The sequence below is a fragment of the Columba livia genome, chromosome 1, assembly GCF_036013475.1.
Source record: "Columba livia isolate bColLiv1 breed racing homer chromosome 1, bColLiv1.pat.W.v2, whole genome shotgun sequence".
Lineage (NCBI taxonomy): Eukaryota > Metazoa > Chordata > Aves > Columbiformes > Columbidae > Columba > Columba livia.
The window spans coordinates 94,362,550-94,387,536 of NC_088602.1; the positions used below are offsets into that span (position 1 = coordinate 94,362,550).

The window sequence follows — 24,987 nt, forward strand, 5'->3', positions numbered from 1 at the left end:
TCACAGACTTACAGTGCTTATTTCCCAAACCATCACAAGGCTTATGATGCCACTGCTCAGGTCTCAAACATTAGTAATATAATCCTGTGCTTATAAACTGCCACCAAGATACCCATAACACCAGAGTCCAGCAAGTGGGCTCCCATTGCGCAGCATCAATTAGCACTCCACAAAACGGATATGCAGAACATTTGCTATAAAACCTGAAACCACACCCGTTTTTTTCTGAAAAAGAGAAAAAAGAACAGCAAAAAAGAAGGAAACGGAGGTCTGAGCTGCCTAGGGTCTCTGCAGTAAATGCTGCCTGCTGTGGAGAGTCACTCATAAATGTCAGTGCTGGTTTTCCAGACCACTTCTTCAGCTGCTGTTGCAAAAAATGGAGTCATGCCATTAAGTAGCAGATGTAGTTTTGGGGCCTGCGGTACAGCGTGAGAAGCCTCTAAATCTAGAACAGAAAGAAAATATCCTGCCCTTTGCAAACAGCCAGGATGGACTACAATGACAAATTAACAAGCTACCATACACTCCATTCTAATGTGAGGAATAATGGAAGCTATTCATTATTCACTTTATTTACTAATAATGATACAGTAGGTATTAATAGCAAGGGGGCATGGTAATTCAACATATGATTCAGTATGAAAATACATCTCAGACTGAGATTATGCCACTTAATCTGATGGCAACAAAAGATAATTTCTGGTATCAGATAATTTCTGGTATCCTTAGAGGTCTCCTTTAGACTTCATTTTCAATCTTGGCCATGAAGTTGTCAAAGAATTGGGCACGGTTGCAATCTCTGGGCAAAAGAAGCTCAGGACAAAAACGGCAAGGCACTGTTAAAGGACTGCAAGCATTTTAGTAGAACTGTCTGTAAAAGAAGATACACACCACCTGTCCACTTTGAACTTAGGCTAAGTATTGCTATTTGGTCCAACACTTTCATGATTTCCAAATTTCACAAACCAAAATTTTAAACCAAAATGCATAGTGTATTTTACCATGGTAAGTAGGAGATTTGATAGGTGTGTCAGGCACTAAAAATCCAAATGCAAATGTAAACTACAGTGTCAATCCAAATTGCCATGCTAGGCCAAGCTTATTTTATTACATACATTCTGCATTCTAAGTACTAATACGTTCATAATGTAAACATTAAGCATACAGAGTTAAAATTCAAGGCCACAATAGTTTTGATTGTCCCTTTTTTGTGTCTTTGGTTGGCCGAGATCAACTCGTAGTGTATAAATGCATAAGTTATATAATAATTATATAAAAAGGAAAAATAACATTGACTTGTATACTTCATTCTGACAAACGCACAGCGTTCGCGACTCGATAAAGAAAAACTGGCGCCCGCCTAACAAAAATACCTAAGATGATTTCTGATTTTGGCAGTCAGGGGTTGTCTCTTGCCTTAACCAATAGAAAACAAACTCCCTTAATAATGATGAGGTTCTAACTGGTAACTTTTAAATATCCAACACAATTCCAGTTTTACTTTTTTTAAAAAAAGAGATGCATATTCTGATTTTTGAATTCTTCTGCTTTTCCCTTTTTCCACTTTTCCTGACTACTATAAAATCAAGTCTGTTCCTCATGTAATACTGGGAATGGTATGATACTGAGCAATATGTTGCACAAGTCCAAACAAGTGTTTCTTCATAGTCCCAACGCTACTAAGTTTTCAGTCTTTTCAGTCTCTACTGGTAAAGAAGTTTCTTCTCTCGCATTCTCACCACCTTTGTCCTCCTCTTTCTCCCTTCTGCTTCCTCTGTCAGGTGCAGGCCTCTGATCTACAATCATACACTTGCCCTTCAGCACATTCTCATTTCCAATGTTTGGCTCAGGGTTCCTGTAATACTGTCAGGGAATCTTAAAGTTTGGGTTGTCTTCACAGTTTGAGTAGCTGATAACACTGATTAATGGAACACATTTGATTTTAACTAAAACAATGATGTTATATTCCAAATCAGCATCCACACTAAATCAGTCTCTTTTGTTGATATGTTTCTGTTTTTTTAAATACAGGTAGGTTTTTTTCCTTTTTTTTTTTTTTCTCCCCCCTTTCCTCCCCTCTTTTCTATTGATTCGTATATTGTATGTTAGGTCACTATAGACTTATATTGCTGTAGTATAGTCCCAGTTTTGTACTAGCAAGATATCAAACTTTACACATAAGCTTATCAACTTTTTAAGACCACTAGCTTTCGTAGGTTTCCCTTATCATTTCATGCTTTTACCTACAATAGTCTATTGTTTTTTGGTCCACAGAGTCGATGCCCATATACATTACATTTTAGTATCTTAATACTTCTTGAATATCTCTTTTAAATCCCTACTACAAAGAGTCTTTTTGACATCTATTTTTTAATGTGTTTTTTTTCCCAGCCAAACATTCACTTGTCTCTTTAGGCACTTTTAATTCGTGTACTCCAATAGAGTTTATGGCAATTCATCAGGGACTGTATCCCAGCGAGAAGTGTCTTTGATTGCTTTTTCTGGCGTCGCTTTTTTTTCCCGCTTAGTAGTAGGTGCCAAGATGAGAAGGCATATGAGCAGCTGGCAGCCTGGTATTGGGGTAGATACCTCCAGTTGGTGAATTCCAGTATGGATTAGGGGCAGCAAAAAAGCTGGACGATGTTACAGGCAAAGCAGGGGGGTGGGGAGCTACAAAGTTCATCTTCTGAGGGTGCGCATGATAGGAGCTCATGTAGGGGAGGTCTGATGGGTATTTGTACATGGACGACTCCGGGGGGTGAGGCTGGAGAGCCTGAGCGATTCCGTGGAAATCAAATTTGTAGGCGTAGCGCTTACCATGAACCTTAGTCATAATATTTTTATCATAGTAGTAGCGAAGCGCACGGCTGAGTTTGTCATAGTTCATGTTAGGCTTGCTTTTCCGCTCCCCCCAGCGCCGAGCCACCTCATCGGGGTCTGTCATCTTGAACTCCCCGTTGGTGCCCTCCCAGGTGATGCAGTTGGAGTTGGAGCTGTCTGAGAGGAGCTCCAGCAGGAACTGCCACAGCTGTATCTGCCCACTCCCTGTGGGGGGAAACGAAATAGAAATGTCAAGACCAGCAACTAACAACGTTAAGGCTTCAGTTCTTCCAGGGTCTCACATGGGACCCTATTAGGAAATGTTGCAACGTTGGTTCCTACTTCTTACTTTTAACTAGTCCCAGTTCTCCCAGCCCTGTCTTGTGAAATCCTTAAGAGCAGAGATAATGGTAATGTGTCATGTTTTCCCTCATCTGAGTGGCAGAATGCCATTACATGGAGATTTAATAGTTACCTAATGTCATTCAGTGTAGACAATTGATGGGGAAATAATACAGCTCTCATTTAGGAAGCTAATCTCTAAAGTTCAGGACAAACAGCTTTCACTTGCGCAACATTTTGCTTGTTCTCACAGAATTGTGTTGCAACTAAATGTTCTCTGCTATGGAATAAGCCTACACAAAATGGAGAAGTTTAGAGAAAGCTGGGCTCATGCCAAACCATATCATCCATTTGCAGCATTTGGGGAAATGCAGAACGGAAACTTATTAGCTTGCTGTTGCACTGCATACAACCATAGGAGAAAACATTTGCAAGAACAGTGAAAAGGTCCATAAAATACATTCTTGCCATTGTTCTGTGTCAAATGAGCTTAAATGATTATTGAAGAGGCTTTAAAAGTTGTTACTGTTTTTTTCTCACTCCTCTGCCAATTTAATCTTAAAAAGAAAATTATTAGTCTGCTGTCAACTTTGCAGACGTGTGTTGCTCAGAGTTATAGGAAAAAAATTTGACCACTTTAGGCAATTGAAAGCAGATTTCATAGGGCCTTGCCACTGATGTTCGTGTTAAAAGCTTAGCATTTCTTAATAAAGCAGTACTGAAATGATGCAAAATACAGCTGAAGCAGCTTGCAAGGCAATCTGTTTCACAAGCACAATGTCAGCAGAATTTGCCAACCAGCTTGTATGTGCTAACTTCTAAGTACATCTCTGACCAGGAATCGTTTGGGTTTCTTTTCTTTTTCCAAACCAGATATGTGGGTGTAATCAACAAGTTTTTCTTTAGAAAGCTTATAGTAGCGAATTATAATATTAAGCTATAGTAGCATCTGAAATCCATTAGCAGTTTATACTTCAGTGCAACTGAAACCCATATTCATTTAAATGATATTTATCCAAAGTGTCCTTAATGAATTTCTTCTGTTCCATTAACATGCATTAAGTAAACAAACAAACAAAAGAATTCATGGTATGAGCAAGGCATGCAAGTTTTAATACACAAAACATAACAAGAGGATTAGCCTTTGAAAATCAATAAACAGTTCAGCACTGGACAAAAACCAAATTTTTGAATAAGAAATCCAACATATGTTCTAACATAAACACTTGCCTTCCAAATGTAATATATAGTCCTATGAAAATAAATGGTTGCTGTCAATTTCCTTTTAATGAGAGAGTAATTCCACCAATTTATAAACAGACAAAACGTGTTAAAGCACAGGAGTGATGGTGGATAGGAATTCCATATCCAAATATTAAAAAAGTATCCAAATTCAGATCATGTTAGTGTCTTCCACAATAATGAAAGCTACCAAACAGACTCTTGACAGAACTGTAAAAGCTGGGGTTTATGAATGAATTAAAGGGAGTTAGTCCTTCATGTCCGGTTAAGATCAGTGTCACCTGGAAAACTAATGCCTTAGGACATTTGGAAAACTTTATTCTTAAGACTTACTTAATTGCTTTCCTACACCATGCAAAACCGTTTAGAAAGCAAACTAATCTGGAACTGTGTTTGATGTCACCTGGGATAAATTGAAAGGAAATGCATGAGTATTTTGGCAATTTCGTGCCTTGAAAATCCATACAGTCCTTGTAAGAAGGAACATCACTCCTGAGGGTTGAAGAGACCTGCAATGTGGACCCATGAACACTCAGCCCTGTGGCTGTTAAAGCAAGGGAAATGGGAAGTTGCATGTACAATGTCAATCCATTGTGGCAGATTATGATCTTGATTACAGTGGCGTATGGCCACAGTGCGTCCTGCGGACTCAGAGCAGCAACAGTGAAATCTACACAGTTCACAATCAGTGGCATTAACTCACCAAGAAGGTTCCTCATCTTTACCTTAAAAATGCTACAAGTCCCTGTCTGCAATGCACCCTGTTTCCTTCTTCTTAAAGTGGGAAATCTTTTTGGAAGTGCTTAACCCAATTATTCTTTGGAAATAGGTTTTGCTTTCCTGTTTCTTCCCTATATATTTTTGCTGGTTTCAGTTATTCATCCCAAAATTTTGTATTTGACGTGGTCAGTATTGCATTGTATTGTGGATTAGCAGAATCTGGGATACATATGATGCAGATGGGCAAGAGACTCATGCCCTTCTGGAGTGGTACCTGAAGGTCTGATGGGATCTCTTACAGCACTTAACAAAGCCCCGATATTTAGGAAACTGAAGTGAACTGTTGATATGAGGAGGTCAAACAACTCTAATGGGGTATTAGATTGACTGTAACCATCTACTCTAGAATTATTTTAATAGCTCTCTACGGAGAACTATATTAACCAGGTTTCTAATGAGTATCATGGGAAATAAGATACCTAATTCATATGTAGGCGTCTACATTAAGATACATGAGTTTATGTGCCTTAATCTGTGACCACAGTCCCACCCTTGTGTAATTTAGACACCTAATCTTGTAACACATCGAGTATCATCAGCTCCCACTGAGTCACACTGAAGAATGGCAAATTTGGTCACATTGCTTTCCAGATATGGCCTTAAAGCTGAAGTGGGGACACTAGCAATTAAGAGAAATCCTCTTAAATCAGCAAAATCCCTTCTCACCTGGATTTGCAAGTCGGCTGCTGGTTGGTCCAAGAATCTGATATGGATCTACAAAATTGTGAAAGAAAGATTTAAAATAATGTAACAACAATGTCAAATATTTTAGGTGTTATTTTTTAACCTTGTAAGGGGCAGTATATACTGCCTAATGGGACAGCAGGTCCAGCACTGGGGAAAGTGATTCCTTTCTCTGCATCAAAATATTTGTATGTTTTCCCTTAAATTTGGGTGTGCAAGCGTAAAATTGCAACAATACACGTTTGCCTACAAGCATATATTCAGACACACAGTAAATTTGGCCCAGAAGTATTCTGATTCCTACTTAAATAAAGTACACATGCACAGAGGCATACTTTGGTACTATTAACACTTGCAGCATGCCAGGGCCCACAACCACAGGGGTTAGAGTCCCCTCCGCAAAGAATGGTGGCCTCTGTTCTTGTGAGGCCACATTTGTTTTCCCCATGCCACTGCTAACTCTTTCTGTGCCAAAGGAGCATCCAGAAGAGGGCTCAAAGTGCATGGCTGAACCCAGGCAATGTAGTTGGGTCAATTCTTTATCCCTGTTGTCCAGTGAGGGATCTTTGCAAAAAGGGTTTTCAGAACAGGCTGTATAAGCCATGCAATGCCCACAGCATCTCAGTGTTTTCCTCAAAGGATTCCCTCTGGAAATGAAAATTTATATTGGTCTGGATTGAAATACAAGAAGAAAAAGGGAAGCTGTGACAGAAGTACAAAAGCCAAAGCAATGGGCTGCAAGCACAGCCTGGAGTCCCTCGGTGAATGACCCTGTTGCTGGGCTGCCTTGTCTCCAGACAGCTGCTCTCAAGCTGCTCCCAGTTTTACAGCCAAGAAGATAATCAGGTTACATTCCTTATACATTTAAATAATCTGTGCAGCTCACACACAGCCACTAAATAGTCCTGAGGACTTACATAAATCATCAGTATATTTCTTGAAAGATTCTCATGGTTGGAAGGCCAGATTAGATAAAAAAGTATTTGGGCAAAAAGCAGTATAATACTTCCCAGGCAGCACACATATGAGTAAATGAGAAGTAGTAATGCACACAGTCTTATTTAGCTGTAACAAAAACCAGAATAATGATATGAAATCCATGTGATAAAAACAGGCTCACAGTCTTCTGAGTTAAGAATATCTTCCAAATCTCTTTTATTTCCTACTTCTATACTTTTGCTGTTAACAAAAGTCATAACTGACTCAGAATCTCCATAGTGCTTTCTAGCTACCTGTCCAAGACAACCATCTAATTCACAGTAAGAGATTGGGTCCCACCCCATGGATTATCTGCTTTGAAAACACAAAATACACCCATTTAGCAAAACCACTAATCTACAAATCAAGAAATTTCTACTTTCTCCTCAGCTTCCCAGTAGACTGAGAATTCTAATTTTCTTATTTGATTTCAGGACCCCAATTCAAATAAGTTTCTGTTTGCTGCAATCCATTTTTATCTCTTTGATCATGCGCATTTTCTAACTGCTAGCTTTTCAACTACTGTGGAGTATTTTGTCTTTTGACATCATTACCATCTATCTTTGTATCTAAATGGCACATAGGTACTTTGTTTAACAGCTTTTTCACTCTGCAAGGTCTTCACTGTCATTAAACACTACTAAAAGCAATTTTCAACGGCCATAGGAGCCTTCATCTCAGATCCAGTTGTAGAGCCAGCTCATACACGCCTGTGGATTTAGTGGTCCCCATCTGGAGATCTCTTTAGTGCTCTGTATCAGATGTTCCAATTTGCTTCTGGTTCACAGGTGAGAGCTGTCTTCATCATGTTCGACAAACCCAATCACGTGCAGGCATAATTCAAACAAAATGACACCCACCTAACTGAGGACGCTGGTCTTCTGTTTTGGGAACTGTGGAGGATGATGGCTGAGTAGCTGAAAACGAAAAAAAAAAAACAAACATGTAGTTATTTTTCCAGTTTGGAAGTTGGTCACCAAACCTGTGACAGTTCACAGGCCTGGGACTTCTGCTGCTCACCACTCAATGATGGTCACAATAGGATTTAGCTTTATAAGCTTTATAAGTCATGAATCTGAGGAAGCCTGAGTTCAAGGAAGGATGCGGATGTCCATGTGACTCAACCCAGTATCACCTATACCTGTCTAACAGGCTTCCCAGCAACGGCACAGGTAAAAATCCTCCATAGCCAAATGCTGAGGTAGCTCCTACCAGTTTACTTCAGAGTCTGTCCAGGCTGCACCAGATGTGCATTAAGCCCACAGAGTAGACATATGCAGATGTTTTTTACCTTTTGACTGAGGACTGGGATGAGTGTGACTCGTCCATGCTGATCTCCGGGCTTGTTCATAAGGCAAATCTACAAAGGAAAAATACACTGATTCATGCAGATATGGCATAAAGTGTTTATGTCCAGAAAAAGGGCACATTTTTAGGGAGCTCATTGGATTGGAAATAAAAAATTAAATAGGAAGAACATTAATTGTTAAAATCTTTATCATCTTTATTGTCTCTAAAAATAATAGTACCACATTGCCCTCTGCATTGCTCTTTAGAGGTACTTGTTCTTGTTAGCTATCTGAATTGCAGTGAAATAACTGGTACAAATACTCTACAGAATACAAAATTTCCAAAGGCCCATAGTACTCCCTTTGGTTTCCTTCTTCAGCCCAGAACACCAAGGAACACTTTCCCTTTCACACTCCAGTATCCTCATGAATCTTTTGAAACAAAACACATGAAAACAGGGAACAAGCTTAAATATATATGTATGTATACCGTATTTCTTCCAAACAGTGGATAGCTTTTTTCCCTGCTTTATCTATTTAAATATTTCTTTCTTCTTCCTGGGACAAGCTCCTTAACTTTATGTATCTAAATTTCCATTTGCCTTTTCTTCTATTTACTCATTACTTTTATTTCATTTAAATGCTTTAGCACACAATAATGAAGAAACTAAAATGTAAAAGTTTCTTCATGAAGTATATGCAGTAAATTGAAATGTTTGGTTTACCCTTTATAATCTTTTGCAGTTGCCTGTGTTCATCTATGGCTGGCTTTAACACATTAGCTAAAATTGCTGCCAAAATCAGAGACTTACGTAGCCTGCCCAAGATCTCAGGAAGGCAGCACTACCCAACAATAGAAATAAGTTGGTGCATATGATTTGATTCTTAATAGTGCTTGTGTTATATTTTAGAAATTATATTTGGAAATGAAACCAGTTAGGAACTAAAGAAACAGTCACAGACCGGCTCTCTGCAAAACAGATGTATCTCTGTCCATTTCCAAGCACTATGAGCAGAAGTATTGAATGGAAACAAAGTGTAATGTGAAATTCACAACCAAATTGCCTTCAATTTATTTAGTCTGTTTGGCTTGAGGAGCAGACTGGCACTACCAGCACTGTCACCTCCTGGAATCATGCACTTCAAAAAAATTGCTTTTGCTGAAATGTGCAATTTATCTTTGTATTACATTTGTATAACTAGTGCCTTTTTATCCCTGATTTCTTGAGAACTCTTCTACAGTCTTGTCCTTCAGAAACTCAGAGAAAATAATGTGAATTGCACAAATGCTCATGTCTCAATGTCTCATGTCTCAATGTGTGCAGGTGAATCATTGTAACATGCAGATTTCTTGACCAAGTTGAGGTCAACACTGCTATTAATTGTTTAGTTAGAGACACCTCATGGCCTGAGACCATTATCATCTGGGAAAAAAAAAAAAATAATAATCAAAAGGACTCCGGATGTGTTTCCTGGGGTTTCTGAGTTCTGTCTGCACAGAGGGGAACAGGGCTCAGACTTGGGCTGCCTGCGTGCATCTTGTCCAGTTCTCCTTTGTCTGGCCAGATGACAGTCTTGCCAGGGACATTCTGGTGAGACAAGAAACCTTTCCCCCACCCCCAATTCTTCCATTCTCTGCCCAGAAAGACAACACACAAATGGGGGAAAGAGATCATATAGAAGGTATATGCTTATGATTAGGCTGTGCAACTCCTCCCACAAACTCCTCCTCTCCTCTCCTCTCCTCTCCTCTCCTCTCCTCTCCTCTCCTCTCCTCTCCTCTCCTCTCCTCTCCTCTCCTCTCCTCTCCTCTCCTCTCCTCTCCTCTCCTCTCCTCTCCTCTCCTCTCCTCTCCTCTCCTCTCCTCTCCTCTCCTCTCCTCTCCTCTCCTCGCCTCGCCTCGCCTCGCCTCGCCTCGCCTCGCCTCGCCTCGCCTCGCCTCGCCTCGCCTCGCCTCGCCTCGCCTCGCCTCGCCTCGCCTCGCCTCGCCTCGCCTCGCCTCCCCATTTGTGGGTCCCAAAATCATTTGACACCTGAACACTGAGAGGATCATGTGAAGTTGTGGGCTTGTACTTGGTGGCACTTGTAGCCTTAAAATGTATTTGATACAAATTTAGTACTGTGAGAAAATTGTTTTGCCTTTTAACCAAACACATCATATGATGGTTTTCTGACTACGCCCTCTCTATTAAAAGAAAAATCCAGTTATCAACCTTTCTTGAAATAGCGCAAAATTCCTATTTCATCCTTAGTTCAGTATTGTGCCTTGACAAACATGTTACTATCCCAGATAAGCAGATCTGTTCTTATTCATGATATATTAATACAACATGCCCTTATCTTGGACAGATCTTTGATGGGAATGCTCCTGTTTGATGAGACATGTAGACAAACCCATATTAGGTCTTCCTGAGCTCCTGATAGCTTCATTGTATTACTTTCAGCTTGATGAAACCTCATGTTCTGTTGTAAAGGTGACTGAAGAAATACGCCTTTGTCATTGCAGTTCATTACAAGTCCTGCCCATTTCCTGTTTTCTATTGTAGTGCCTTAACAATGGCAATGCTTAATTATTTTCTCCAGAATTGCATCCCAGGATTTGGCTAATTCCATCTAACATTATATACCTCCCCATCCCCCCTCGCTTTTGTCCTTTTTCATGTCATCAAGTGATATTCCCCAGGGTATGCTACTGCTCTTACATGAAGGACACTTTGTTATGGAAAAGTTTCTTTGCAGTCTAGTTGAAATGTGACATTTAACTAAAAGGAAAGCCATGGAATAAGCCAACAAAATTGTTTCTGGTGAGAGAACAGAATTTCTAAAAAAAAAAAGTATTCTTTTCATTTCTGATTGAAAATTTTAACTTTAAAGATGTTTGTCAACTTTCAATTGCAAAAGATAAAAGCAAATAATACTTTCAAAATCACAGGATAATTTGTTGTAAGAAATACTCCATATCCAAACTACACTCCCACAAGGCATTGTGTTCATACAGGAATATGCTTTTAATGTTGACCTGAAGTGTAATTGTCATTGTGAAAGTGATTTGGATAAAAATGCTGAAATAAAGTACTTCAGGGTTTTTTAGAAATTGTCACTTCAGAAAAAAATGGTATTTTATTTTTCCATCATGAGTTGGGATGAAACAAATATTGAAATCATAGAATTTCTCATGGGATGAAAAAATAAGTTTTTTGTTCAAGTCCACTGGAAACACACACATAAAATAGTATTCTTTCACAGCAGACTTGTTCTAGCCTTTGCCTCAAATCCTCACAACTGGCACAGTTATTTCCTGCAGGACACCCAGATCCCTCTGGTCTTGTGTTACATGTTAATTTTTGCAGGAAACTACTGAGAGCTTTGGGTGTCCAGTTTTACCTTGTATAGTTGGTAACTGTTTCTATAACTACGCTTTGTCTTCTCATCTATATTCATGTCCAGATTTCTCCATGCCATTCAAAGCTCCTGGGTGCTACTATAACCTGTGAGCACAAGGGCCACAGTCTGCTTTAATGTTTCATGAAAATGTCTATTTTTTTTTTAAATGTCATTTCTTCTAATACTGAGACTAAGCAGGTACCTTGTGACACTATTTTGATAATTGCATCACATTTCCTCACCCCTAGACCATGAGTTGAACTTCAATATCTTTCAACATGCTCGAAAAATTTTCCATATTCCTGTGGTTTGCTCTAAGTGCCTTTTAATTCTGCAAATAACCTTTTTGATAAGGGATGATTCACACAGCTTTCCATACAAGGCCAGAGCGATGATTTATTTAATGGCACCATCAGATTTCCCATATGATCCTCCACTGTGTTTCTTCATTTGCCCTTTTTTTTTTTCCCAATTTGGCCAATTAGAGCAGTGGCTTTCATTGTGCCATCAATAAAGATGCCTGTGTTTAGTTATTCTTTTATGAAGGAAGAGGGTTAATTTGAAATCAGTAAGATATGCAAATAACTTGTGTCTAATACTGCATTTATCAACTTGTATTTTCAGCTGTTATCCTATCAGCAGATCATTGATCTTTAATAAGTCTCTGGATGCCTGTATGGGAATCCTGTAGAGGAATCTATGGTTTTAAGTAATGACAAAATCATATGTCATCCAGTTTTCTACCAAATGTTATTGTGTCCTTTTTCCAATTATTAATAACTATAGATCATGGCAGAGAATGCTAAAGCACCCATAACTTAAGATGTCCATTATTCAGTCTTTGTAACAGGTTACTTAGCCAGTTTTTGATCCGTTAAAATATTTTGTTTCTTATGATATGCTGACTTAGCTTTTATTGTAAGTAGTTGTGAAGCACTTTGGTAAATGTCTTATGAAAGCCAAATGTCATATGTAAGCATTGCATCAGTGGTTTCCTTTCTACTCATTACAGTATTGTTATAGATAAACAAATCTATCAGAAGAGTTTGTTTCCCTAGAAACTGAGCAGGGTGGATTTGACCATGCAACAGTCTGCTAGATGTTTCCCTATCTTCTCTAATTACCAATTAACAAATCTGCAAACGTGCATATATACATGTATTCAAGTGTATATAAAATAGTTACTTCTGTATACTCTCCTGGATTATACACTGGAGCATTGATAAAGGGCAGATAAAATATTTGTTATCCAAAACCTCCTTTGTTTTTAATGAGAGAATGTATAGTCACAAGAGCTCAGTCAATTCAAGTGTATGTCCCTTCAGAACACTTGAATATATTCCTCTGGCTCAGTAATGGATTTCCTTTAAATCTAGTATTTTGACACAACTCACAGTACTTTGCACTTATTACTGGAAAAGCAAATGTCCAGATTAGGCATTTTTCCAGCATCTTTAGTGGTAAAAGGTGATGTAAAGAAAATTTTTAGCTTTATAGCTATGCCTTCATCTTCTTTAATGATTCCCTTTCGCCTTTCACAAAACAGCACACCCATGATACTTTTGCAGGCTTCAGACTCTTGAGCAATAAGGACTTTCTTATGTTTCTATTTTATTTAATTTAGTCTCTTGAACTCAAAACTAGATGTTGTGGGGTTTATTTGCCTCAAACATAAATAAAAAGTAAATGGCAGGAGAAACATGTATCCTGCATTTTTAGAGTACTTTTTTCCCAATATACTTTGGATAGCATTATAAAAGAGGGTATTCTTGGCTTATTTTACAGACAGACAGCTGAAGGACATTGAAAAAATGACTGTGCTGGGACGTTGCAACAGAACCAGTGAATAAAGCTCAGGTCTTCTGATTCTCTGGTGCTTTAAACACTACATAGCATTGCTTCAAAGATAGATTTGTGGAAGAAACTGACATTAAACTTCTCTATTTAATCATCTCAGTTTACACAATGGTGTAAGCACACACACAGATATAAAATACACACATATAATGTGTGTGTATTCAAAATATAGCCTAATATTTCAGAAAAAAAGAGAGTTGAAGGAGAAGAAAAACAAGATGCTTTAAGAGATGAAATGAGCAAAATCATAGCATACAAAAGGTGGTCATTGTTCATACCTGGTCTGGTTGTAATTCTTTGTGTTGCTTCTGGATAAACTGATGTATTTGGAAAAATAAAAGTGGCACCTCCTAAAGAGAAAGAAGAAGAGATAACACCTAAAGATTCATTTTCACAGTCCCTAAATCCACTGATATCTTCCCTCTTGCAGTGTGTCTGAAAGAAGACTATGAAGAACTATTTTTTATCTTAGGACTGTTACATATAAAGGTTAACTGATAGCCTTTGCATCTGTGTAAATCCATTCAAATTACTGAATGAAAGTCTGCTCAAAATCTGTATTAAGAGAGGAGAGAGTCAAGTTCAGGAAATCCCTTCTACCTTCACCACAATCACCTCCACCTGGACAGGTGGCTTCATATCTTCTGAAATAGAATTTCTTTGCCTTCTCTTCCTTAGTGCATGCACTTCTCAAATAGGTTCACATTTTCAACAGAGACTGTAGGCCTGGGCCAAAGCCTATTGGTGTCTGTGGGAATCTTCTCACAGACTTTTGTTGGCTGTGGGTCAGGCCCTCAGAAATCTCATTCTCTTGACAAGCTGCAAAATTGAAACTGTTAAGCTTGATATAGAAAATGGTATCTCACTTATCTCAGGCATTGAAATTGCTCTAACTACATCAACAGACTTCTGTTGGCCATCTATGGTAACATGGAAAGGGTCATAAAGATTTGTGCAACTACTGCTGACTTCAAGAAGAACTTGTTTCTAACTCTTTGGGGGTCCTTTGAAAATCCCACCCCAAAGTTCTTATGCCACCAGAACAACTAATTTCCTTTACGCTGATGATCAGTATGATATTATTCACACTTCCAATGACAGAAATGCAAACAATCTTATGTTGGTGAAGTGAATATCAAAATATCATTGTCAGTGCATACATACAGAAAAAGATAACACAACAGAACTGTTGAACAACACTTGGACAACTGTATGTGGAAAATGCTTGGCAAACTAAAATCTGGAAAGCCAGAGATGGAAAAGACCATCGAGTCCGTCTGTTTTTAGAAAAGGCTTAAGGCTTATTCCAAATGCCATCAAAGTCAATGGAAAAAAAATTCTTGCTTTTGGTGGGCTTTGCAGCAGGCCTACAGCCCATAGTAGTGCTTTATATCAAGTGGCAAATATCTAATGTTAGGGAGAAGTCTTCTAATCTAGTTAATTTTACCGGGAAACTCACTGCCATTTACCACAGTGGAAACTAAATGAAATATGAAAGAGGCATCACAATCCAAGGGTTGTTTTGTTTGTTTGTGTGTTTTCTTTTGCATTATCCTTTGTATTATCTTTTTCATTTATCATAAAGAATTGTTATTTCTGGTCACTGTAGGTAACTAATACCCTCAGGCATGATCATGCAATATTCCAAACCTCTTTAATTAGTATGTATACCATACTATATGTACAATTCCATGCCATCCTCTGTTGCATAACTGATAGAGCAAGATAAAATTTATTCTGAATTATTTTCACAAATATTTTAAGTCATGTCCTGAAAGATGTTTTTAAGGCATGTATTGTATTGTTCTCCTACCTATACTCAATATTTCCTGGGCCAAATTAGCAGAAGGGCAAATATTAAAGAAAATCATTTTATATTCAGATGAGACAGTGGAAATTGCAACATCAAACTTAGTGGAGTTTTCAGCTCAAGTCCCATATAGCTGAGAAATGCGATAAGCTAAATAACAATTTTATTGAATGATATGATATATATGGCATGGAACAGGAGATGGTCTCCGTTCACCAGAGTCCACAGCACTTAGGCAAGAGCTGAAGCGCTTTTGAGCTCCATCAACATTTTAGGGATCCATGGAGTAGATCTAACAAGCACAATGAGACAGAATGAGGAAAAAAAGTTCTCGGAAACAAAGGCCCTGAGCCTGCAGTTTATAATGTGTTAGGGATCCCATTCTCTTATAGGACACAAGAAATTACCAGCAAGGAGACCATTCTTGCACCATCTAGCCTTACTTGATCTCACCGTTTTTCTGTGTGTCTGTGCATAAAACTCACAGACACAGCAAGGAGAGCATATGCTTGTCTCCCTCCTGATTTACCATTTCCATTTTTAGCAAGCAACCCATAAAAAGGAATCCTGTTCTTTTAGAAGATGACCTATAGCAATGGGAGCAGTGCCAGCATTACCTGTGTTTCTAGCATGCATTAACCGTGGAGAGTTTTGTAAGGCCTTATCAACATCATCTGAAGTCAAATGTGGAAGAGGAGCTACAAAACAAAACAAAAAGCAACACCAAAATGAAAAAAAAATTTGCGAATTATCTTTTTAAACCATATTTTCCCCTGACAGGATTGTTTGAATGTGAGTCTACTGACAGTCAGTTTCAGTCTGCAGTTTGGAGGGAGGCATGTGTGCTACAGCTTAAACTAGGGCATTCATTTATTCAACATTATTAATATTTCTGACGGATTATTGACAGTGTGCGTGTGGAGAAGACTGCACCGCACTGGTGTTGCAATGCTTGTTTTATTTTCTTCAAAACCCATGTTCACTTTAACTTCTTTAAACTGAGGCAAACCTGCAAAATTTCCTCAAGCTTAGTTGAAAGCCCTCAAGCCAGGAATTCGCTAGTCCCTTCTTTCCCTTTGAAATTCTAGCCATGCACTACAAGTAATTTGTATTTGGACTTCAGGGGCTGTTTCTTTTTTCCATGAATTTACAAAAATTTTATTCACTTCAGTGAAATCTTCCTGATCCTACTCAAAGTAGAGTAAACTGCTGTCAGCCCTTAGAATCATGCCTGGAATTTGCTTTATGAATCAATGTTTGCACTTTCACTTAACATTCTCATTGTTAAAATGGAAAGAAATGAGTATGTGACCAGAAAAAACATTAGCACTGAATCCTATATGATTTTCTTCCTACAGCATAATAAAGAATATGCTGGGTTTCAATTTGATTTTTCCCTGATATGGACATGTAGAAATATTCCCTCTTTTCTTCAATGAACATGAGTGAAAGCCAACTGAAACTAATGGGAATGTTTCCATCAAACTCATGAGGCTTTGAATCAGGCTGCCTACAATGTTCTTAAGAACAGCAATATTTGCAACAGACGTTTGAAAACCCAGCTGAGTGTATCCACATCATTACATCCAAGACTAATATCAACCACAGATTGATTCTAGACACTACCATAATAATAGAAAACTAGCTTACTCTCTCTGAGGTAGTGTAGGTGTGACAAGAGGATATCTGCATTATAGCTTGGGGTGAGTCTCTGGAAGTCGTCTTTGGTCATTTTACACAGCTCCTTCCCATCGATGTTCTGGAACAACAAGATGTCCACATCCGGGAGACCGTACTCCTTCACTGCCCATTCCAGCCACTGGCGTACGTGATCTGTGCTCCATAACGTAGGATCTGGTGGTATCACAAAGCACAAAATTAGGTAGAGAGGGGAAAGTGCTGTGAGCCCTGGTGATTAACAACAAACCCTCTGCTTTTGAGCTCCTTCTCCCATTTAGTTCTTTTGTCTTACTATTTTTATGCATTATTATCCACAAATAAATAAAGGCTCCTGTTCTCATGCAGAGAAAACTGTTGAAAAAAGTATTTAAGAGGGCCCACTAACAGCGCTGCAACTTGTATCTGAATAATTTTCAAAGGTCCCTGTTGAATTTGTATCTTTATTCAAATGACATTTTCACTCAAGTCAGAAATACTGATTCTTGGGCACAGGCTAAGTAAACACTCATAGATTTCGCTATTTTTTTCAAAACCTAGAATGGGTCAGATTAGAATATTCTGCATGTTCTTCCCGAGACTGCTGTGTTTTACTCATATATTGCTAAATCTGCAAGAATTTTTGCATGCTACCTGGCAAAACCTTCTGGGGCAAAAAACAAGATCTAGTCCAGATTTTTACCAAAACATAAGGCCAAATACTTTGTGTTTTTGAGAGTCATATATGAATCTTTGATATTGACTTAAACTTATTTTTTTGCCTCTAAACACCTCCTTTTTCTATTTCTCTTCCATTGTACTTTTCCTTATTCTTGAGTTTAAGTAAGCACCCATCAAGATGAAGGTCCCTAAAGACCTGAAGTGCGCAATCACATAATGGAAGACAGCTCCTACCATGAAAAATTTATACTTTTTGAAGACACAAGGTTAAAGCTAAGGGGAAACAAATTCCTTGAGAGTTTGTGCCTTCCAGCCTAAATGATTCTGTGATTCTGTGATATCCTGAAGACTTAGAATGGAGCACAGAGAGGTCAAATAGCCATACTCTGTCACATAAAATTCTGCGGGGAGGCTGGGACTTGAGTGACAAACTACATGGCTTTTCTGTGTCTGAATTCAGTGCCATTCCCTCTCTTTTGACTGTTGTTCAGGCTGACCTGAAAGAGGTGGAGATGTCTTTCCCTGAGCTGGGAACTATTCAGAGTTTGTTATGCTGTTGCTCACTCCCAGTCCTTCACCTATCAGTGCCTTTAATTTTCTTATGCTTCTCTTGGTATTTTAAACCCTCGCAAGTCAGAATATTTAATGCTCTGGAGCTTCAGAGGGTTTCTCTGTTCTCTGCAGTGCACCAGAAATTACTTAAAAGAACTCCATCTGCTATGGAATATATAGCAAGCTAGAGGGATACAGGTCTGTTTGGTAAACCTAGGGTCTGGGAGAGATCACGCATACCTAGAGAATAGAACTCCAAAAGCTACATTCAGTTTGGTTTGAAGCAAACAACCAAACATCAGGAAACTTATCAAAATATTTTGATTATGCCTAAGGCTTCTTCTTTATGATAACCAGAGAGTTACCATAGCTGGAAATGTGAACTTTTCTTTTTTATTCCTAAACATTGCCACATGAGCTGCACAATGCCTATGTGGTAGTCAAACAAAACCAACTGATTTTACCCATACATTTCTTTTAGGGACCTTAAAATAGCAAGACTGTGACTGTGACCATCTTGTTCCTTGAATGTCACACAAATCCACCTCAAAACACACCTCCAAGAACACACTGCGAAGAAAGATTTTGCTGACCTAACCGTGCTAAAGCTTACTAAAATTCTGAAAAAAGTGACAACCACCAAGAAGATAAAGATTTCAGAAGAACATTCAAATGTTGTGAATTTCAGTGTGGTCTGTTTCCACTTGGCAGGTCACTTCATTATTCAGTGCATCACTCTTCTGTGCTATAGAATAGAACTTCCAATACCATTGCAGAGGATACTGTAACATATTTGTCCACACATATCTTGGCAAATAACTGAAATAATCACACCTTGCAAAACTGGCCACAGTTAGTACTCTTGCATATCTTAGTAACTGAAAAACTGTAAGAATATGAAGCAACATGCACTAGCAGAAATGTTTCAGATAGACATATCCCTGCTGGAGAGGAACTAGCAGCAAAACATTCCCTTCTGTATGCAGGTTGCAGGTGTTGTGTCTCTGCTGTGTACGCCCAATGGCTTATGAACACCCACATATGTCATGATAGTCTAATGCTTTGACTTCAGAAATAGGCATGCTAATTATTTTGCAAACTGAGGCAACAAACCTTCCAGCACAGGCTTGTTTGGAGGACAAGGCACACAGGAGTGAACGCCTTCCTGTTCAATTAACTGCTGAATCTGAAAACCATGCTTGCCAAGACTAACCAAGAATTTCTCAACTGTGCTCTTATATTGCAGTGGAGTTGCCAGTTTGCTTATTAGAATGTTTTACACCGCCCAAACTCAGGGGATAACCTAGATAAATGCTTTTTATACACTGTTCAATTTCACAGGAGCTATTGTGTTTTTAGCATGCTGAGGGGTCTGGACTGCATTTGGTATTTGCAGGAATATCATGTGGTGCAGTGATCTCTCTTCCACACACTCCACACCCAGCTAGTCCATGGTGTTAGGAAATGGAAGTGGCTCTTCATTTTGCCCGCTTTGGGATGAAATACTCCAAAATGAAGTAGAGAAGTCAGATAAGATCTGAATGCCTGTGTCAGCCAGTTCTGCTGCTGAAATGGGAAGAACAGGTTGAGGAGGTGTCTTCACTATGATATTTCTCAGCTCATTCTCTCAATAATCCTGGGAAATTACTGCTCTTTTCTCCCTGATCACCTGTGTTGCATTACCACTTTTCTCCAAATCTTCTTAAATAATGTTAGTAGACTTGGGGGAAATGCATTTTTTTGCTTGAAATTTTTGTGTAGAGGGTCTAACCTGCTGGCACAATGACTCTTCGTTCATTGGTAGTCATATTTGGGGGTGGAATGTGCTTCTCTTCCATGTAGTTTCCATAGTTCATCCCAACATTGTCTGAGCCGCTAACCATTTTCCCTCCTTTTGCCACACTGCAGTCATCAGGAGAATTCCTAGACAGAGAAGAGAGGTGTAATTATATTATTCCAGTCCTGACTAATATCCTTAGCAAAGAATCATGTTGAATGAAACAGAAAAAAATGAGATTTGAGTACCAGGGTTGGGCTATCACTGGAAAACTTAGTACCTACCACCCAATGACTGCTGATTCCTTCAGTTACCTCAGAAAAAAAATGATCAGCCTCAACGGATCATATGTTTACTTTTCTTTTCCAAGCATCAAGCTCTTATATGTCTCCAAACTTATAAACACTAACAATATATTTCCAGAGACCAGGCTAGAATGGAGGCTTTTTCATTAATTTGCTGAGACTGATGTATGTAAGTAGCTGCATTTCTCTGTCCAAACATCTCACAGACAACTCAGTAAACATAGGGATGTACTTAATGTGAATTTTCTGAGGGAAAACTATTATTAGTTGTCATTGTCCAAGTCTTGGATAAAGCATGTCCAAGGCTTGGACGGCTTCCCATCTCCACTGCTGTCATTGTTTCATGTGGGCCACGCTCAGTTGCACTCTATATCATGCAATGTAGACAGACTTCTATGTACAACCTACAGAAAAGGCACATTTGCCAAATCTATGATTCAAAATACCACACGCATGACTGGAAAAAACTTTCAGCTCCTGACTAGCAGTCTCCATGGTACTGTAGTCAAGAAATGGAAATCTGCAGAGGATCTGCAACCAGACACCTCTTTAATTTTGGCTTTGCTTTCTGAATAGAGTCTTTAGGCTTAACATCCCACAGGGGTTCCCTAATGGCATTTTAATTGCATCACAGTTTTCTTTCTGGCAGACACAGACGTACTTGTCCCTTAATTTAATGTCTACAATGTGTTTCATCAGAGAGAGAAAAATTGTTACAAAAATCAAAATAAAGAACAGAGCCAAGGGGAATACCTTTAAATGTTGAGAGGTTGTTTGGCAGGGGAAGGAGGGTGTTAGTTAGTTTTTGGTTTCTTTAGTGATACTACATTACTAACAAGCTTTCTTTTAGTCCTGACATTTAACTCCTGAAACCGTACTACAGTCTTATTAAACAAGCAGCAAGTCAGGTCACGATGCTTCATTTTGGTTCCTTGCAAACCAACTCATTTGCAGTCCGAAAAACTGACAGACCCTTCAAGGACCCAGACTACTGGAAGCATGTTTCAGGATCTGTCCCCTGGGCCCCAAATATGTTTCACCCAGACCCTCTTGCTCTCCCTAGTTTAGAAATCCCAGCTCTAGGTCTAAGCATTGGGCAGTAATGTCAGTGTAAGTCCACCAATGGTCAATATAGAGGTGCTTTCCCAGAGGAGTTTTGCTATTGTCTGAGGACAAATGAGGAAAAATAATATACAGTTTGGACCACTGCTCAACACAACTCAAAAGGATGTTGCAGATATTTTACCCAATATACAGCCTGCAATACATCCCAAGTGACTTGGCTGTATTGACTGCTCAGCACTACCACGGGTAAGGAACTAATGCAGTTTTAATCCTCACAAATGTGTTTTGAAAACTAACTAGCACTTGGAAGGCTAAAAAGATTTAGTATACATCTTCAATACTAAAGATACATTGTAAGTCTGTAAGTTTTTTTCTGAGCAGTGTTACTACTAATTTTACCGTGTTGTGTTAATGTATATATTCAAACAAACAAAAAAAGCAACCAAACAAAAAACCTGCTGATGGCTTTCAGTTCAAAAATAAAGTCTACCACAGAAACCATTCAGTGGATACTGTCATCTTTTTTAGGAGAAGTAACAGGTCCCTGAATGAATGTTGCCTGGGAAATGTTGGCTTCACATACCTTTTCCAGGTATTAAAATCTTGGGTGCTGCATAATATGTGACATATGAAGTCTGCCTTGTTAAAAGGTCCTACGGCTGCTTTGTCATACATGGGACTGAATAATAACCACAAGAGAAGATAAAATCAGCACATGATCTTGCCTGTCATTGAGAGGTGGTGAATTTAGCTTTCCCCCTCAGAACCAGAATACTTGCGTGTAATTTTCTCATGTTTAACATTTGTATCCCGCTACATACCTCTAAATATAATTTTGTGATGCAGTTTATTTCTGTCTAAACTGAGCTAAGTAAAACAAAGCAACCTTTGTTGAAAAAGAACATGTTGAAAAAGAACTTTCATGACTATTGTCTGTGACTGAAATGTTGGCTTTCTCTGTTTACCTTTAACGAATACAAAGAGCATATATGCATAGGTGACTGCATATTAAATCATTTATATTTGGAAACATCATCCAACACCTGCCCTTATACCTGTGCAGATGACCACCCTGATTTCCAAGGTCAGTTATATTACAAAGACAAAAGAAATAATCTTCTTCGGGATGTTTTTTGGGAAACAGAGAGCTAGCAGCATTCTTTGACCTTACTGGCAGACTCATTTTATTTTGTTTTTGCAATATAGGGACATAGAAGTCTTGCTCCTGATGCAAAATATCATATCAGTATGAGCCTACACCACTTCTGTGGGCAATCATGCATTAAAAACACTCTTGTAAACACTGAACAGTAAATGACGTGAAAGATCCAGTAGTAGCACACAGCTTGGCAGTCTGACAGGGCTTCTGAGCTGGTTTTCTGATCTGAATGAGAACAGACAAGGGTGGAGAAGAAGATCATAAATAAGTTACAACTTTTCATTAAGTCCAGAAGCAGACGGTCAAGGGTTTTGTCCTGTTAGCTTACTGGGTGGATCCAGTTCAGCAAATCTACAACACTGCTTAACTTCAAGCATGTATGGGAGCTAACAGGACTACTAAAGTACATCAAATTGAGCGTGTACCTATGCATACCACTGAGTCAAGGCTCAGTTCAAATGTCTGGAACGGACATCTACAGTATAGAAAGCAAAACTGAAAATGTAAGCAGACACTAGAAAATGGTACTTTTATTGCCCAGAATAACAAGAGAGTGATTGTCTGCAAAAGCTGTTTTTAGGAATTTCTGTGAGTCTGCTTTATTTCTGAACCACCGGGGGAGCAGGGGCAGTGGAAAAGCAGCTTTCAGTAAGTGTGCCCAGTGTAAAGGGTGCAGCTTTGCAGTGATTCATCCTCAGCTTCAGGTCTGAAATGAAACCCGAGATATTTTTCTTCACAGCTGCATGTTATTTTTACCCTTTCTAAATATACTGTGTTACACCTGGAATTTACCAAAAAAAAAAAAAAATGGAAAGGCTACAATCATGCTACCCAAGAGCAATTCGTCAGTCCTGAGCTGATTCAGCTCTGACTGTTGATAAATGTCTATTAAAGAAAGTATTTCTCCATGGGTCCTCAGACCTGGAAGCCTTACCTTTATTCAAGGTTACTTAGAAACAAGCTGATTTGATGGTTGAATTTAGCACTAACTCCTACTGAAGCCGATTGGAGTTTCACCAACCATTGACTCTGATGAAAGCAGATGTAAGTTCATAAATAAGTGTTTGAAACACATTTTTTCCTCTTCACTATGCTACTATTTTCCCCATGTGACATAGAACACCTGTATTGTGTTAAAATGCAAGGTTTCAGAGAAACACACATTAGGAATCAGCAAAATATTATATGAACTCTGTGACATTCACATAATATAAACCCAGTCTACTTAATATTTCTGAATATAATATATTAAGAAGTGAGAAAACTTGTATTCTCCAAATATCTACATGTCTTTACAAGTTTATTTAATAACTACAGCTTAGATGACTTTCTCACAGAGTCTACTTATAGAAAACGGGTCTCCGGGGAGTAGAGTAAGGATATCTTTGAAGAGTTTTCCATGCATGGTCACATGTCAGGAGTGATGATGAGCCACCAGGAACTTTTCTTCTGTGAGGCTCTGGCAAACAAACCATGACACTGTCCTACAGCATACAAATTCCTCTACCTTCCCATTTCGTAATGTCAGTGATCTAAGAAAGAGGGGAACAGCCTCAGCAGGGCTGTTGTGTCCCCACCCTGTCCTGTTCTTACACACAGAGGGAGAGCTGAGCAAAGTCAGCTCCCTCAGATAATTCGGGTCAACATATGTAGAATTATATTTAGCCAAAATGACATCATGTAAAGGTCAGTTCATACTGAGTGTCTTGCAAAGCATTCACAGACTCATCTCCATTCACTGCAATTACCAAAGTTGCAGTGAATTTGGTCAGTGCTTCTCCCCCCCTAAAAAAGGTTTATTACTGAAAAAATGGCCCATGAAGAAAAAACTAGAACTTAACTGAGATTTCTTGCTTTGCGGTACATTGCTGTTTCTTAAAGCACATCTCTCATATTGTAGTTCACAGTATCAAAGAGCTACACAGCCCTAAAGTCTCTTTCCTTCCCCTCTCTACAGCCTCTTCCTCTTTGTGGATCAATGGGTTTTGCATCTGCGGAGACCTGCCACAGCAGTGACATGTAAAGATGGGTCCTTTTTATCCCCTTTTGTGTGCTCCTTTGGCAGCAATCACTAGGGACAGCCTGACCCTTCCCAGAAGGAGCCTGTGTTCTCCAGTCACTGGAGCAGGAGCAAGGCTGCACAAGCAGCTTTGCAGAGCCTCAGGGGCTACTTCCCTGGCATCAAAGGTGATCCTCACACTTGCCAAGGGAGACTCTGAAAAGCACTTCCAATGGTGATAGCAGAGGTCCCAACACTTGCTTTGATAGTACTCGGTTTCCACCACACATACTCATCACCCAGCACCACAGCTGGATGCAGCCACCCAGCTTCTTCTGTGCATGCAGCAGGCCAAGCCCTGCAAGCACAACAAACCACCTACTCCTGTGCAGGCACTTGCCCTTAAATCTACTGCACGAGCACGACCACGCTTAACCTGCTGAAAGGAAAACACAGTTATTTTCCCTTCCAAAGCTTCTTATGAAAGCAGCGCAAAATTCCCTGCAGAGGACTCAGACATAACAGAGGCATTAAAGCACCAGAAAATGCACGTAGGTCAAAATATCCCTGGGGTGCTCAGACTCCTCCACAACTGCTGAGTGAACTG

At 39.1% G+C, this 24,987-nt stretch overlaps 1 protein-coding gene across 11 annotated transcripts in view; it reads right to left on the reverse strand.

Moving 5' to 3' along the window:
- Positions 1-544: 544 nt before the first annotated feature.
- The window catches only part of ERG (ETS transcription factor ERG), a 149,608-nt gene continuing 125,165 nt past the window's right edge, over positions 545-24,987 (reverse strand). For 7 of the 11 annotated variants that reach the window (XM_065068034.1, XM_065068027.1, XM_065068044.1 and 4 more), the window contains 8 exons: positions 19,847-19,998; positions 16,837-17,040; positions 15,804-15,884; positions 13,655-13,726; positions 8,138-8,206; positions 7,707-7,763; positions 5,851-5,898; positions 545-3,045 (listed from right to left, as the gene is read on the reverse strand). In XM_065068034.1, the coding sequence (XP_064924106.1) occupies positions 2,525-3,045; positions 5,851-5,898; positions 7,707-7,763; positions 8,138-8,206; positions 13,655-13,726; positions 15,804-15,884; positions 16,837-17,040; positions 19,847-19,998 (1,204 nt within the window). In that variant the 3' untranslated portion in view covers positions 545-2,524. The remainder of the gene's footprint in view (positions 3,046-5,850; positions 5,899-7,706; positions 7,764-8,137; positions 8,207-13,654; positions 13,727-15,803; positions 15,885-16,836; positions 17,041-19,846; positions 19,999-24,987) is intronic. The other 4 variants (XM_065068077.1, XM_065068068.1, XM_005511355.3 and 1 more) reach the window with 1 other exon arrangement.